We start from the raw sequence: 16931 nt of genomic DNA on the forward strand, positions 1-16931 counted from the left end.
CCCCTGTGTGGCTTAAAGGGCAGCCACTTGTTGTCTTTATCTGATCTGTCCAAGTTTGATTTTAATACATTCAAGTTCCTCCTTTTACGCTCAGCGTCTCATTTCCTTTTCTCGGTAAGCCCCATCTTCTCGTTTTAGGTCGGTTTACCTTCCCCCCTTCTATTGCATCCCCATTTAAAAAAAAAAAAAAAAAAAAGATCACAGCTATTCAGACAGCATTACCACTAAGGAACACTTTCCTGGTCGCCATAGTAACCAGCTCACCTGTGCTCTCAGGTTGACTGGTGTAATATATTTCACTGCGCTCAGCTTATTGAAGTCATTTAACATCAAACAAGAGGAGTGCCATCAATTACAGCTAATGCTATGCTTTTCCTCCCCTGGTAATGCCTTCTAAATTAGGCTTTATTCACCTCCTGTGTAAACCCTTAAGAGATGGGAGAGATTTGTAAGGCACTGAGCCAGATAGACCAAACCTAATATAATCAAGTTCTGCACTTTTTGTTCATTGCCCTCCCACACCTCTCATTCCACATTCCTCCTCCATCCCTGCTGTCTTTTTCTTTCTCTCAAGGCACGAAAGTACATGCGAAACTTCGAAGCAACACACTGCACTCCTCTCCCCGCCATCGAGTTCCACCCGCCTTGGAGACTGTAAAAGAAGGGGGGGGAAAGCCCACTGATGATGGACGAGGGCAAAGACAGAGGACTCGTATGGCCGGTGGTCAGAGTTTGTTCCTGGCACAGCGTGAATGTACTGCTGTGATTTTGTTCTAGGATTTTTCTAAGACGAGTTGTCGCGTATAGTTTTGCCGTGATGGCATCTAGAAGTATCTGGTCTACTATTTATGCCCCCTCAGACAAATCCCTGTAAATTATAACATGTTTTATTTTAGTTTTTGTAATGAATTCTACTTTTCAGTGTTTCTCCTTTTAAAAAGAAAAGAAAGATGCATTTTAAATAAATGCACAAGCCATTACTCACTCCTTCCAGTCTCCCCCTCTTTGGCTGTATTTCTAAAGCAGCTGTAAGTAGAAATAAAAAATTCCTAATATTGTCAGGCCAGAAGAACTTAAGTCTTTAAAAATGCAGCCGAAGCCATTCAGGTTCATTTCCTTTCTGTGGGCACCGTCTTTCTGAACAAAGCTGTATCCTAAAATGATGCTCTTAAATGTTCTATTAAATATGCCGAATGAAAATTTGACAAGGGATTTGATTCTTTTGTTCATTATTTGATACGACTGCTCAACACTTTACAGATTTACAAGCGAGTTAGATTAATAGATTGCTTCACATCCCTGAAGACCGCTGTCTGGTACAAGAGTTTTATTGAGTATTGTCCATTATTCACTTGGGGGAAAAAAAAGAAAATTAACATGACATGAAAAAAAGCAGATTTTACATAAAGCTAAATAGGAATTAAATCATTTTCCTGAAGTTGTCCATGGCTTCTTTCACCTTCTCAAGCTCAATCTGGCTCTGTCGTAGCTGTGGAGAGAAAGAGGAAGTTTCTTATTTACAAGGAATTCTTACAACCTGAGAATCCTGTCGAGTCAATTTCCTTTTCCCACCTTCTCAGCATCCTGCTCCTGCACCTTCACCGGCACCTTCTCCTTGTAGTCATTCTTCCCCATCTTCTCTCTCAGTTTCTCCATCTGTTTCTCCAAATCCCCTTTCTTCGTCATCAGCTTAGCCACTTCCTTCTCCACATCAATGAGACCCTGTGGGGGGGAAAAGAAGTGAAAATGGGAATCGCAGCTAAAACTTGATCCTGTTATTTTTGCTCTGCAATGGAGAAACTTAAAAAAAACAAAACACTGAACTGCCATTCAGGTGGAGCAAATTTAAAAATGGCATCCCTGATAGTATAAATGCATATCTACTCATATCTATCAGGCTATTCACAGGGGAATTCACCTAATTCAAAACTTGAAAAAAAGAAAACCTACATGTAAAACACTAGTGCATTCATAGTACAGGGGGTCTAAGATACACACACCTGATATAACAGACAGATGGAAGGATACAAACAGAACAGGGCAGATTATACTGGCCCTCACCTTGAGCATAAGGTTGACAGTACATCTGTCAGAAGCGATAGCCACAGCACAGCCTTCTGGGACAGGCTGGTTGGCTGTCAGAGAGATGACGGCCTGAGAATAAGACAAGGTCTGGATCTGCAGACTGTATTTCTGCACCAGGGACACAGTTGCAGAGTCTATGCACTGGAGGTAGCCTAAGAGAGGAAAATACAGATGGTAAAGGTTTCGAGCATCAGAACAGTGCATTCTTGATGAGCTATAACTCTGATTCAGTGCATACACATCCTCTACATACTGGTGTGCAGTTTAATTCATTTTAATGAAGCATATTTTATAATAACAACATATGGTATGTAAATGCTTTAACATATTTTCCAATATCTGTATGCCGAAGTTGAACTATAAAGTAGGAGAGGTTGGAAAATATTATGTAAAGTAGCTGAAAACTGCTTGTTAGACTCTAATCCTTTCTTTTAATAGCAAGTTTACTTCTTTAGAGAATCAGAAACTTTTCTTGGAGACTTCTAAAGTCTTCGTGTGTTTCAGGCCAAACTCTTGTTGCTATAGTCCACTCGATCTGTCACTACAGTTGCTCCCCTCTTTAGATCTTTAAATCATTGCTTGTCATAAAATGCAGCATTACTGCCATCAAATTCAAAACTATAGTGGAATAAAAATAGACTGCTCAAAAAAATAAAATAAGGGAACACTCGATCATCCCAGTATAACATAATATCCCTAAAATTTAAGTGGTATCAATCTGTCCAGTCAGAAATTACAAACCATACAGAATCATGTTCACCTGCTTTGGTGCAAATGAAAGTTGCTGAAGAAGCAACAACAAGACAACCTCTGGAAAGGAAATGGTTCTCACAGGTGACGGCCACAGACCATTGCTCTCGCTCTATCCCTCCTGATTTTACTTGCTGCTGGTTGCATGAGTCACTGTCTACATCCCACTCAGGTTACTCAGTGAGTCCAGCTCCAGGATGGCCACATCCATACAAGAAGATTTACAGTGTCTCTCAGACAGACACCAGGGGACACGAGGAGAGCTGGGCAACTTGGCAGCAGGACCGGTATCTGGTCCATTGTGCAGCGGAGACAGAATGACCTCCAGCAGGTTATTCAAGCGCATGTTTCTAACCAAACAGTCAGAATCAGACTCTACGAGGGTGACAAGTGGGATCTGTGCTCACAGCCAAGCACCATGCAGCTCAACTGGCATCCTCCTAGGAAAACCAGAACTGGCAGGCTCGCCACTGGCATCCTGTTCTCTTCACAGATGATGTTGCAGGCAGAATAACATTTGCCACAGCATCTCCAGACTATTTCATGCTTGTCACGTGCTTAGTATGAACCTGCTTTCATCTGTGAAGAGAGCAGGGCGCCAGTAGTGGACCTGCCAGTTCTGGTGCTCTCTGGCAAACTCCAATCAAGCTGCACGGAGCTGATTCGTGAGCACAAATCAGATCGCCAGATCAGGTGAATGTCGCCAGGTCCTCACATATTTTGTTTCTAACAGTTTGATCTGAAACGAGGATGTAAGTAGCCTGCTGGAGGTCATTCTGTAAGGGCTCTGGCAGTGCTCCTTGTCCCACAGAGAAGAACAGATAGCATAAGAGCCAGCTCTGCTAGTATCCCCAGGTATCACCTCCACACTGTTGAGACTGTGGTGGGGAAAGACAGCAAATCTTGTGATAACACGTATGAATGTACCGACCCGGATGAACAGGACTCAACGGGCTTCAGATACCGACTCGAGCTACCAGCAGTGACAAGGATACTAACAAAAAGCCGAACTACAGGAAACTCAACCAGGAGGGCAAAATTTTCTGTGGTCACCACCCCTCCTCCCAACTTTCTCTGTCTTTGTTGCCTCTCCAGTCCACCTGTTGTCACTTTCATCTGCACCAAACCATTGTGAAGTGAATTCTAAATGGTTTGTGCTTCCTAACTGGACAGATTAATATCCCAGAAGCTTAACTGGGACTGTAAGGTCAAGTGTTCCCTTAATTTTTCTGAGCAGTGTGCAAAAAGATTTCCATGTGAAGCTGGCAGGCTTGTGTGAACATGCTGAATTGAGCTAATTTCCAACTGTAAGTACAGCATTGAACAGACATGCTGGTTAATTTCCACATGAAAATAGATGAAATATGAACTAAAAATTATTTTTAGCATCACTTTTAAAATTTATTTTGTGTGTCTTACAGTCAGCTCTGGTCTTGGTTAGATTGTAGTCAGCCCTAAGCGATCGGATCGTCTTGACAATGGTCATTATGAACTCCATGTCGCGGTCCACCTCCTCACTGTTCCAGCAGAACTACAACAAATCACAGGGAAAAAATGTAATTGCAAAAAACACAAAACAGCACTCTCCACAAAAAAACTTTTTAAGGCTATTTGAGTATCAGTAAGATTCAGCACAAGCTGCCCCCCCCTTCTTTTTCTCACCTCTTCGGTGGTGGGATATGATGTGACGCAGATGCTGGGAGGATCGCTCTGAGGTTTTCTTCGTGGTAACCTCTGATAGAGCTCCTCAGTGACGAAGGGCATCAAGGGAGACAGCAGGCGTAGACCAACCTCTAGACAGGTGTAAAGGGTCTGTCTGCACACCAGGGCTTGTCTCTGGCTCGTGCTGTCTTCCTCTGCTTTACTGAATACTGGTTTCACACTTTCCTGGAAAACAAGAAGAGAAAAAGGAAAAGATAAGGAGGAAGTGGAACTTTCATGAGACTCTGGGCTGCTCAGTCGCCTACAAGATCCTTACCAGGTAGATGTCACAGAGCTCGTACAGCCAGAAGTTGTAGATGGCGGTGGTGATGGTTGGGAAGTCGTAGGCCTTGAAGCCAGCGTCACAGAGTGTAACAGCGGCGCTCAGCCTGGACAGAATCCACCTGTCAGATACGCTCTCCTCTCCAGATAACTGAGAGGATCGACAGAAGTGTAAAAAAGAAAAAAAAAGAGAGATCTTTAGATTCAGGCAACACAACCCCGCACCAGGTATGTCCCAAATGTCAATGTGTGCAAATCTACGAATACAAATCATGGCAAACTAAGCCTCCAAACAAACACTGTTTTGTTTTGAAACAGAGATTTGGTCAAAATGTGTTACGCATCTAACTCGAGGAATATCAATAAGCATGGAACAGACTTTGTTTATGTTCTGTATCCTTCATCTGTTCCCTTGGTCTCACCTGGACTTTCTCTGATGGTACAAAGTTGTCTCCTAGAGTCTTCATGGCAAACTTCACAGCATTCCACAGTTTGTTGCAGAAGTGACGGTAGCCCAGGATGCGGTTGACATCCAGGTTGATATCCCTACCTGCGAGATTCAGAAATGAAGATTTCAGTAAATACCAAAGAACGACTCCAGTGGAAATCAAGCTGTATACTTGTTATACTTGTTAAAATGTGGTTTTCTATCTGCTAGAAGAATTATCATGAGTGAAAATGGCATTAGTGGCCATAGCTGTGGGCACTATAGCATTGGTCTGATGAAAGAAAAGGTGCAGATCTACACCAAAGTCATTTTCAGGCATAAAGGGATTCATTTACCTGAAACACTCATGAATGTCTACTTCTGATTGACAGAGATAAGCTTTATGGTTTGTAATTAATGTATATTAGTGAATTTCAAACACTGGTCATTAAAAGGAATCTAAGAAGGAAAACAGGACAAACAAGGAAGACGTAAAAAGTTCACCTTGGCTGGTGTAAGCACACAGAGCAAACCGGAGAGCATCTGTGCCACACTCTGGGATGCCATTTGGGTAGTCTGACTTCTGGCCCTGCTGCGCTCTCTCCACCTCCACAGGATCCAAGTTGCTGTCCATCAGCTGGGCATGAAGACCCTAGAGGATGGAGAGTAAGAGGACGAGGGAGGTTTTCAACAATTTTCTCTTTTCATCTTCAGAATACGAGACCTCCTTCGACTGCCTGATGTTTAAACTGGCCAGGGAGGAAAGGACCTTCAGAGGGAAAACATTCAGGGTTAAGCTTAGTTTACAAGTCCTTCAGTGCCCTCTAGAGGACAGGTCCGTTTCATCTGACTGAACAATTTCCCCGCAGCTGGTGAAGAGATTGATGGACTCAATAAAAGCTTGTTGGAAGCAGAAAGAGGTGCTTAATAAAGTTTATATAAGAGTAAGGGCCTCAAGGGACCCATAAGAGCATGGTGACTATGTAAAAGACAACCCAAACAGATGGGAGAAAAGAGTATGTATATTTATGTTTGCCTAAGTGTTTGTGTGTATCTGAGCGTGGATTAAAGGCTGATTAGGCTTTACCTCCAGGGAGATCCCTGTAATGACGTCTAGAGGGTCGATAACGTTGCCCAGAGACTTGCTCATCTTCCTTCCGTGAGCATCACGTACCACTGCATGCAGATAAACCTGAAAAATGAAACGAAAACATCAGTGAGTCATGTACTACAAATATCACATCCTGCTGTGTCAGTGTCGTGGGTGATTGGTCTCACCTCTTTGAAGGGCAGCTTGCCTGTCAGTTTGAGACCCATCATCACCATGCGGGCAACCCAGAAGAACAGGATGTCATGGCCCGTCTCCAACAAGGTGCCGGGGTAAAACACCTGCAGGTCCTCATTCTAGAACCAACGACAACAAACACATTGGGAAAAACACCGAATGATTAATATTTTAGGAGGGTTTTTTCTTTTATACTATGAAACCAGAAATCAGGTATTAAACATTTCCATGTTTCTCTTTTCTATTCTGCTTAAGGTATTCTTTCAGTCAACTGAAACAATGTGCCGTCTGTGTCAGCAGAAAGAAAGTCATTTAACCTCAGTGTTTTACCTCATTAGGCCAGCCAAAGATAGAAAAGGGGAAAATGCCAGACGAGAACCAAGTGTCCAGAACGTCCTCGTCTGAAACGCAGGAGCAAAAGTTATCTAATCTGCATGAATATGGAGTAGAATTAATTAAATTAGGCAAATGTGTGTGTTGGCGCATTATGAAGTTATTAGATAACTTTACAATAATTGTGCTACGGAAAAGTGCCAAATTAAAAACAGCTAAATCTCACCCTGTCTGAGGGTAATTTTGTCTGCAGACACATTAAAGCGTTTCGCCGCCTTCTCCCTGGCCTCTTCCTCTGATCTCCCACTCACCCAGTAATGACCGTCCATGTCCTGCAGGCAAAAGAACAGAAGAAGAAATAAATCAGAGAAACAGACAATGACATGCACGATACGGATGCAGCTTTTATCTGTCATCTGAAGTCCTCCAGACCTTGACAACAAAAAGAGAAGTCATCTTACCTCTCCTGGTTTCACAGACGGATCGTTGACAGTGATGAAGTAAGCAGGAATACGGTGACCCCACCACAGCTGCCGAGAGATACACCAATCCCTGAAAAAGAAGACAGAGAGACGGATGTGAAAATGAACTCTGTGCACACTTTCTGATAATCATCTCCTTTCTAGACCTGAACCAATTTGTTCACTAATAGGTGAGGCGATGGCAGAAAATTAACTGGCATCAATTTTAATAATTGATAATGTAATATATTCTTTTTTTAATTAAACTTTCTCCGGTTCTGGCTCATCACTTTCTATTAACTGATTTCCTTTTTTCCTGTGTGATGAGAAATCAAATATCTTTGAGCTTAAACAAGCTTGTTTCTGAGAAAATTTCATCTGTTTTAAATAATTTATTAATCAAATAGCCAAGGAAATATTCTGCCAATTAACTGATAACAAAAAGGTGTCAATTTCCTACACTGAAATTGACACCTTTTCTCAAGATTTCTGTTTAAATGCCTAAAACTGCAGAAACCAAAAGTGTCAAAATGCTTAAACTAAAAGCTTAAAACTAAAAAATAAACAATCAGGAAGCAGTATTTACTTAATGTTGTCCAGCCAGTTGAACCATGTTTTGAGATGGTGGTCAGGGATGATTTTGAGCCTGCCTTCTCTGACAGCATCAGCAGCCTCCTTGCCCATATCTCTGCAGTCCACATACCACTGGGGTTTCAGCAGCGGCTCCACAATGTCCTTGGAACGGCTGATAGGGAACACGCACAATGGGGCTTAAAGGAATACAGATAAAGGAAGCTCAAACAAAAACAACCCATGTCCAGCTTGTGCACAAATTTTACCTGCAAACTGGGACAACCATAGGGTTGTCTTTGATCTCTTTAAACTGGCCTCTGTCTTTGAGAGCCTGAAGCACTGCTTTCCTGGCCTCAAAACGCTTCATGCCCTGGGGAGGGAAGGACGAATTAAAAATAAAAAATTCTGAAAAATAAGATAGCCTCATGAAGCAAACTATGAGAAAGCGTGACTTTAGTGTCACACACTGCAGGGGGGAAGGACGATAATGAGACACTATACCAAGAAGGGAGGAGGCACGTTAATGAGCAGGCCATTTTCATCCAAGATGTTAAAGAAGGCCAGATTGTGTCTCTCTCCAACCTCGTAGTCATTATGGTCATGAGCCGGGGTGATTTTGACAGCGCCTGAACAGAAAATGGTGCAGAGAGACAGGCCAAGCAGAGAACAAGGGAAAAAAGTAAAAAAAGAACAATTGTAATGAGGCAAGTGGCTGGGCTTAACGACTTGTTATGATTACTTATTCTCGGCACACTGTAGACCTGCAGCTATGACATCTTTTTTCTGTACCCCAGGCCTACCTGTTCCAAAGCTCATGTCCACAAAGTCATCAAAGACTATGGGCATCTTGCGGTCACAGAAAGGATGAAGAACCATTTTTCCTTTCAGATGCTGATATCTGGCGTCGGCAGGGTGAACGGCTACTGCGGTGTCTCCAAGCATAGTCTCAATACGAGTCGTGGCCACGATCACCTCCTCATCTGAAGGACAAAGAAAGAACAAGGAGACCTGTATCGTAACAGCAGCACAAAGTGTCTTTGTTAACATTTTTTGCTTTCCATAAATTTACATACCAGATCCATCCACCTTGTAGGCAAAAGACACCAAGACCCCAAACTCGATTTTCTCCTTGTAACCAGGCACAGGCAAAAGAGTCCTGCCAGCGAGCTCCTTTTTATCCACCTGAAAGCCGAAAAATACATTTAATCAAGAGGGCACACAATGCCTGGCACTGCCAAAATGGCTCTGTTACCATTACAGCCTAATAACAGGGTTATCAGTGGAGCCTTTTTCAGGGTATTTATTCTGTTCATGCAGTCACACATTTATACAAAAAAGCCTAACAAAATAAGCAAGAGCCCTTAAATGCAAAAGTGTTTCATTTTGTATTCACACGAGCAGGAACTTGCATGAATTACCACATTACACAAAGTAAAGATACAATATCTCATCACAGTAAGTAGTACAAAGAATCGAAGAGTCTTTTTTCAATACTTCATATTTCAGACATAATTCTGTAGGTAATCTAAAGGTTTGTGCTGATATCCAGTCCTAGTAATCAGTGGGTGATATTACCTAATGTAACATTGCTTCATCAGTCTGTTAAAAGAATGCAACTCTATCATCGAGATGTGATTCGGTTTTATGCTAATGTTCCTCACGGCTTCATTAAGACATTCTCACATCATTATGAGAGCGAGCTGCAGTGCTCACGCCACATTTACCATATTTGGAAAGCACATCTAATGCCATGAAATGCACGAGCTCAGGGATATCATACCATAACACTTGTACTGTATTATGATGGTTAATTTGATCATTAAGAGACGCCACATCCAATATCTGGCTATGGAATAAACATCCATACACTCAAACTAATATTAAACTGTAGCTTAGAAATGGAGCAACAGTAACAAACTTCATCTCCTGTTAATACTGTTCATTGACTTTACTAATCAGGACTTCAGATGGATGAACTTTTATCTCTTTCCCCCATGACGACAACATTTGACAACCTTCCTAGTACCCTTAACAATTAGTCTGACACCTCATATATCAATAAAGATGTAGTTTGGCAACCGAGTAGCTGCATAGGTGGAGACCATCCTCACTATCTTCTGATGCAGAGCCAGTCATTTTGTTCTATAAGCAGGCGTGAAATATCACAGAACCTGCTCAGCTCAGGAAAGAGCTTCAAAGGTTACAAGGTAGTAGTAGCAGCCAATAAATGTGAAATGAGTGAGGGCGGGTCTGTGTACACCTGCATGTAAAGGCATGCTGATGGTGTCTTTGGGCTCTGTGTGATGTATCTGGACCTTGACATATATCATATAGTTTCATAAAGGAGCAGCTTTGAAGTTTCCTCTTTGTCACAGCCACAGATCGCCGGACTCACTCTTATGTGCGGTTACTAATTTGTTCTGACAAGTCAGTGCAGACCCCTGTTACTGTTCACCAGCCTGTTTTCTTCTGCTTCATCCACAACAGAGTAATTCACGACAGCCATTTCAAAAACTGGGCAGTCTGCTTTGTGCCTCCTCCTTGTTTGTTAGGGTTGCGTGTTGCCTGGTGTGAAAGATTAACTGCACCTAGAAGGGCTTTCATGTTCCTGACTGTTATTTTTTTGTTCTGTAACCTTTTTTTCAAGTTGAAAAACGTCCAGGAGAGCATCTTGCTTGCAGGCCTATTTTATTTTTTTGCAAAACAGTAAAACCTTTAACCCATACTCGATAACTTTGTTAACTCTCACTAAACCTCTTTCCGCCTGGTTAGTTATTATTGATCACCCTATTAAGTTGGGGTGGTATCATTTGTTTGGCATAAGTTTGATTTGAGCAGAGTGCACTAGACTTGGTACATTTTTTTCCTCAGGGTAACTGTTCATGGGGGAGTTCACAATATAATCATGTTTCAATGAGCTTAGCAAATCCACAAGATGCATGTGAGTCAGCTCCATTTATATTCTTTATATACTTGTCTGTGAATGTCCATCCTAGTATGAGTACCACTGCAGATAGAGGTGGGACACGCCAGACACCCCCCAATGCAACATCACAATACTTAACTCACAATAGGATATTAGTGTGACTTCCAACATTTATCGATATGTTGAAGGTTAAAGTAATATATATTGCAATTTATGACCCTTTTTTCAACTGTAAATTGCAGTCAGTCCAAGTCAGACTGCAACTGTTTACACAAAGCTCGCCTCCTATCAGACACCTGTGCAATTAGCTTGCGATCAAATATGGTTGTGCAACACCCTCAACCTCTTGGCAACCATTTAGTCATCACAAGTTGAAATCTGCCAGAATGTGAAATAATTCAATTTAACCTCCAGGTAGCCACCAATTTATTTGTAGATGTGTCACGTTTTTATTTGTGTGACTGAGCTTTTAGCTTGTCTTGAATTAGGAGGTAGTTTTGTCAGTTTACGGATGGTTTTTTTTTTTTTGGTTCAGCCGATTTAATCTAAGTTTTCTTGGCTTAACGCAGAGTGACTTGCCTCTATGTCAGAGATGGCAGAGTTCAGTGTACAGGACCAGTTGACCAGCCTCTTGCTCCTGTAGATCACTCCCTCATCGTGCATGCGGATAAAGGCCTCTTGGACTGCATAGGAAAGTTTCTAGAGGAGCCCAGGTAAACAGAAAAATTTTATTTTTAACTATTATTGAACACAAAATTTCCCACACATCAAAGATTTTAGAAACCTTACAGGATCCATAGTGAAGCAAGCTCTGTCCCAGTCCAGGGAAGAGCCCAGTTTCTTCAGCTGATGGTAGATCCGGTCTCCCTTCCTACAAGGGATAAAAAGAAATTTTGTGGTGTTTTTCCAATTTAAGATTGTTTAAATCTTCGCTTTTCCTGCTACTTCTTTTACTTACTCATTCTTCCATTTCCAGACTTCCCGGATAAAGTTTTCCCTGCCCAAGTCATGACGGCTCATGCCCTTCTCTCTCATCAGCTTTTTCTCCACCACCACCTGGGTCGCAATGCCAGCGTGGTCACAGCCCGGGTTCCACAGGGTGGTCTCACCTCGCATCCTGTGCCTGCACAGACCGGATGGGAGATTAGCTCAAACATATTAGCAGAGAGAAATTTCATCAGTTAACAAAAGAATTATAGTTTATTAAATTACCATCTGGTCAGACAGTCTTGGATGGCGTTGGTGAGGGCGTGACCCAGGTGAAGTGATCCTGTCACATTAGGTGGAGGGATGCACATCATGAAGATGCCCTTAGCATTTTCCTCACTAATACTCTTCCTCTACAGAATATAGTGACAGACAGGTTATTTGAAGCTAAAATTATCAATTAAAAATCTAATTCAGGACCATTTTTATAATATCTGAGGACTTACCCCATACTCGGGCTTGAAGAAGCCCTGCTTCTCCCACCACGGATACCAGGCAGCCTCCACATACTGAGGACTGTAGGAGTCAGGAAGTGGACTAACAACATCTGGCAGCAAAGGTGAGGAAAAAGTTCAGTAAAGCATCTAAAGCTAATATCACAGCCTGAAAAGAAGGTGCACTTTTTTAAAACACGTCATCACTCAGTGAAATAATAAACCTCTAATGAATAAAAAAACCCTGCAAAACCCAGAAGGACTAAACGTAAAGGTCAACAAAGCACAATAATACACACATAATATACGATGAGAAGTATGAAGACACTTGGATGTTAAGCTTTCTAGCATACATACGAATATCAAATCCTGAAGCCTAGAATCTGTTCCCCTAAATCTAAAGAATACTGTGGTTGTCTAACCTATGTGTCTTTTATTTTACACAGCACCTAGTTGGTGAAATGTCCACATTTATCCAAAAACTAAAAACTGTGGCGTGACCACAGGCCTGAGCTACAAAGCAGGATTTGGTGCTTACTGAGGCAACTTTATTGTTAAACCTGGATTTTCTGGGTAATGACAGTGGTTAACTTGTGATGGGATGGCGCATCACCATGGTAACTTCTGCTGCAGATCCATCTTGTTATAAAGGAAGTTAAGTTCAATAGAGGGGGTCAATTGGTACAAAACTACCACCCACTGATCAATCAATTCTCCGGAATATAGTGGTACCATTAACGTGGACCTCGTGCCCAGACAGCAGGAGGGTCTATTTTATCCAGCTTTACTTCCTGCCTTTAAAAAGCCTTTACTGACATAGTGCAGACACACACACACACACACCTCTATAAACTAACTTGATTGACAGTGGGGAGTTTTAAATACTAGGCCACAGCTTAAATCATTTAATGTGCTTTTGGTATCAGACACGTCACACTTGTAATGCTTTTAGCCCACACTGTTTGAACTTTGCATATTTTTCAGATATTACAGTCTTTGTTGTTTTGCTGCCAACAGACCTGTCAGTGTTGTTTCCCCTTTCCTGCCCTACTCTCCTACTTTGCTCGTCAATTCCCTCTTTATCAGGTCCAGTCATTAATGACTGTTCTGCCTCTAACTAAAGGGCCTTGTTCTACCAGACCAAGCAGCTCTCCAGCATCTTCAGATCTCCACTTCCTTCTTTCTTTTTCTTTTAAGATGGAAGTACTGGTAGACTGTCTTTTGCAGTTTTATTTGTTGGTTTACTTTTTTACCTCATTAGTTTAGGGAGAGAAGCTCTTGGTCCTACAGCCCACTGACCCTAATTTGTTCCACTTTTTTTTGCCCGGCCATTTCCTCTGTTTTATTTTCTGTTTAAATTAAACAGCTTGAAACTTAGGTGTGGCATCCGCTTTACAGGTTGTGGTCACTAAGATAAGGTAACTTTAAAGTGCAAGCTTCAGGGAAGCTTGCCTGGAACACTAAGTTACGTGGAATGTGCTTACAGTACACAAATCAACTCAAGCATAGTGAACACTCACCTTTTTTTTCTCCAGCAGGGGTGGTGATGTTATATGTAATCACTCCCAATTCCTTCTTCTCAGGTTTGGCCTTTTTCTGAGAAAAAAAAAGCAGAAGAAAAAAAAAACCATGAGAGACTTTGAAATAGTAATGTCTTCAGTGACTGAGTTACTATCAACTACAAATCAGACGGCTAGCTCAGAGTCACCCTTTCGAATTTTCATTTTCAAATTTTTGTGTTCTGTACATTCTGTTTTTCTTACAGGTGGGGCAGTTAGCGATAAATTGTACTTTGTCCTTTTATGACGTCTTCCCCTATCACCCTCCTCCCCCTTTTCCCCCATATCCTGCCTTAGACATTGTCATACTGTACACCACATACAATGTAATAACTGAAATGGCATGAACAGAAATGAAGAAATAAACAGATAAGCTCTGAACAAGAGCAGTCTATGGAGAATTTATACAGCTGATCACAGTACATTGAGATCATAATTTTGACAGAACACAGCAGGACTAAAAATAGAAAAACAAGAAAGTGCTTGTATGAATTTAATATGTTATATAAATCACTTTCACTTTCAAGTAGAGTAGAAAAGCACTACATAAGAACAGATGATTTACCATGGATATTTGCGATTTTCAAAACTTCACAAATGAATTTCTCTTTGTACATGTTGCGTATTTATACCTCAGATGGCGGCTGTGTCTTTTTCTTTGCTTCCATTTCTTTCTTCTGTTGGAATTTTTCAAGCTTTTCTCTCTTCTTTGCTTCTTTCTTCAGCTGGGCCTCCGTCTTCGGTGGGCCTGAGAGAGGAAACATCACAATGGCATGAGATACTGTACATTACATTCTGCTAATACTTATCAAGTGATTCGTTGAAGTTCCTAACCGTTTGCTGGAGCGCCGGGAGAGTCAGCAGCAGGACTGCCATTAACAGCATTTGTAGCAGCATTTGTTTTTGGTGTGACTGGGACCATCTTTTCACAAAGAACGATCTCCCCCAGTACCTTCAGGAACTGTGGCTGATTAATGCAGGTCGTGAACCATCTGGTAACATTCGTTACAGCCTTCCTGTCTGATGGCTCCAATGCCTGAGTATTCATAAAAGCATAATAAAGCTCGTCTGTTCAGAAGCTATGCAGAAAAACCTGTTAGACAGAAAGTGTAGCGCAGCACACATACATATTTGAAGGGGAGTAAAACCGCTGTAGCTACAGCCATATCAGCCAGGGTAATGCTCTCTCCCACCAGGTAGGTTCTTGGTGCCAAAGCCTGATCGAGAACCTTAAGAACACGCATCAGCTCTGCACGGGAAGTCTGCTGGAGCTGAGAATGCACAAAGAGTAGGAGAATACATTTTTACATGAACAAATCAGACACACGTTCAGGTCCAAGAAAGCTTTAAATACCTTCTTATCCACTCCTGTCACCCCCATCAGAGGGAAGACCACAGCACACGACACTGGGGTGAGCTCATTGTCTGCAAAGCTGAGCCACTGCCACACCTGGCTCTGCTGCTTAGCATCCAGACCAGCCCTCTTTCCCTGAAAGGCTAAGTACCATGACACAGCAGTGGCCCCGCTCACTAGAGAGTCACCATCCCCAGCGGCGGCCAGCACCAGGGCTGGTCTGGAGCGGGCGTTCAGAGATGCAGGAGGGTCCTCTGTGATGATCTGCGGCCGGGAGGACGGTCCATATTCTGCAGCTAAGAGAGCCAGAAGGCTCCTGAAGTCATCAGGGTGAGGAGACACGTAGAGAGTGGTCATCTCTGGTGAAGACACATTCAGGTTGCATGAAGTAAGAGAGAAACATTCATTTTGTTGCTGTAATTGAGCATTTCCTTATCAGACTGGATGGGTGTGTTTGCTGGCAGAAACACTGCTATGCCAAACTTTATGCCACTCAAGGGGCATGTCCAGAAGGTGGGTTAAGTTTTGTTTTTTTTTAAAGCAAACTGTTTTAAACATATTTAATAAAATCAGCTTTAAGCATGTCACAGTGGGTATCAGATTAGCTTTAAAAAGGATAGGTATGCTAGCCCGTTAGCTCTTTGTTTCACTTTCTGCAGCTCTGAGCCGTGGCACCTGTCAGACTGATGAAAACTCATGCAAGCAGGCTAGTTAGCTTAAGCCAACGAGTCAAACTGAAAGAAGTTTTTCTTCAGCAGCTCCAGCGTGAACTTTAATAAACCTTTATTCAAGCTGCCACAACTTTAAATTCACCAGAAAGTAAGCGTCTAAGAAACCTGAGGCTTGCTATTAAAATGTTTTAAAGCGAGTCCTGCGTACCTTTGAATGAAACAGACAGAGACGTCAGCTCAGTTAGCACACACACACAGCCACATGAATGCCCGTCTGATGCAATGAAACTGCAAAGAGTTCCGGGTTTCAGCCGTCGCTTCCGGCACAAAACGGAAGCCATGTTATCTACAACCCATTGACGAGAACAGATCAGCAACAACTACCACTGAGGGTATTTTAATCAGCGATCGGTGATTAGATTAGATTGCATTAGATTAGCAACGCCACTGTGTAAAGCTATTAAATTAAAAATTATAGAACCTGCATTTAAAAAGTCTTGTTAAAGCTGTTAAAACTGCTAATAAAAGCAATTTAAAAGCAGTTTAATAAAAAGTTAAAGTATGATGACGATGATAGTGATTATTATTAGTAGTAGTAGTTGTAGTACATAACTATTACATCAAATCAGCTAATAGTAAGAAAATGATAATTAGCAAGTATTTATTAAAAAAAAAGAAATTACAATCAGTTGACTGAATTTAATTACACACACACATATATTCAAATTTAAATACAATGACACACATAATGACTCTTACACTTTACCTTCCACCTTTAGCCCCTGGTACTCTATTGTTTCGCGCTCCTTCCTCCAGATGTTGCTATTTGGACTGTTATACTCAATCACTACAATGTCTGTTGATATATATATTACACCAAAACAATATATTTGCATTCAAATAGGCATAACAAATGTTTTATATCTCATGTGCCCTCGATAATAAAAATTTGTCTGTGGTAGAGAGTCATCTTGCAGGTTAGGTTATATATTAGCTTTGCTTTCATCGTCATTTAGTATAAATAACGCAGTATAATAAATATAGTATAATAGTATAATAAAGCAGCAGTTTACTGAACTGGTAAAAACGTATTACCAACATCA

General features: G+C 41.7%; 2 protein-coding genes across 2 annotated transcripts in view; one reads left to right on the forward strand and one right to left on the reverse strand.

Annotated features, from left to right (window-relative positions):
• abhd16a (abhydrolase domain containing 16A, phospholipase) overlaps nt 1–1609 on the forward strand; it is a 16864-nt gene extending 15255 nt beyond the window's left edge. Inside the window, exon 20 of the mRNA XM_086311342.1 lies at nt 575–1609. Within this exon, the coding sequence (XP_086167468.1) occupies nt 575–658 (84 nt within the window). The 3' untranslated portion in view covers nt 659–1609. The remainder of the gene's footprint in view (nt 1–574) is intronic.
• On the reverse strand, nt 1313–16170 carry vars1 (valyl-tRNA synthetase 1). The gene is made up of 29 exons (XM_086311341.1): nt 16037–16170; nt 15158–15516; nt 14931–15074; nt 14638–14839; nt 14436–14551; nt 13765–13840; nt 12257–12357; nt 12036–12163; nt 11782–11946; nt 11613–11694; nt 11403–11522; nt 8971–9079; nt 8698–8877; nt 8399–8523; nt 8164–8267; nt 7911–8069; nt 7325–7415; nt 7090–7195; nt 6861–6931; nt 6524–6649; nt 6333–6437; nt 5750–5897; nt 5241–5368; nt 4814–4969; nt 4498–4722; nt 4255–4366; nt 2062–2237; nt 1573–1722; nt 1313–1489 (listed from the first exon to the last, which is right to left on the reverse strand). Exons 1-29 carry the CDS (start codon nt 16167–16169, stop codon nt 1421–1423), a joined length of 3966 nt encoding a protein of 1321 aa, XP_086167467.1. The 5' UTR covers nt 16170; the 3' UTR covers nt 1313–1420.
• Nucleotides 16171–16931: the final 761 nt, after the last annotated feature.

This window comes from Aulonocara sp. 'chitande type north' Nkhata Bay, linkage group LG11 (assembly GCF_057382095.1).
Source record: "Aulonocara sp. 'chitande type north' Nkhata Bay isolate Kocher_YH1m ecotype deep benthic linkage group LG11, A_spYH_male_GT1.1, whole genome shotgun sequence".
Classification (NCBI taxonomy): Eukaryota; Metazoa; Chordata; class Actinopteri; order Cichliformes; family Cichlidae; genus Aulonocara; species Aulonocara sp. 'chitande type north' Nkhata Bay.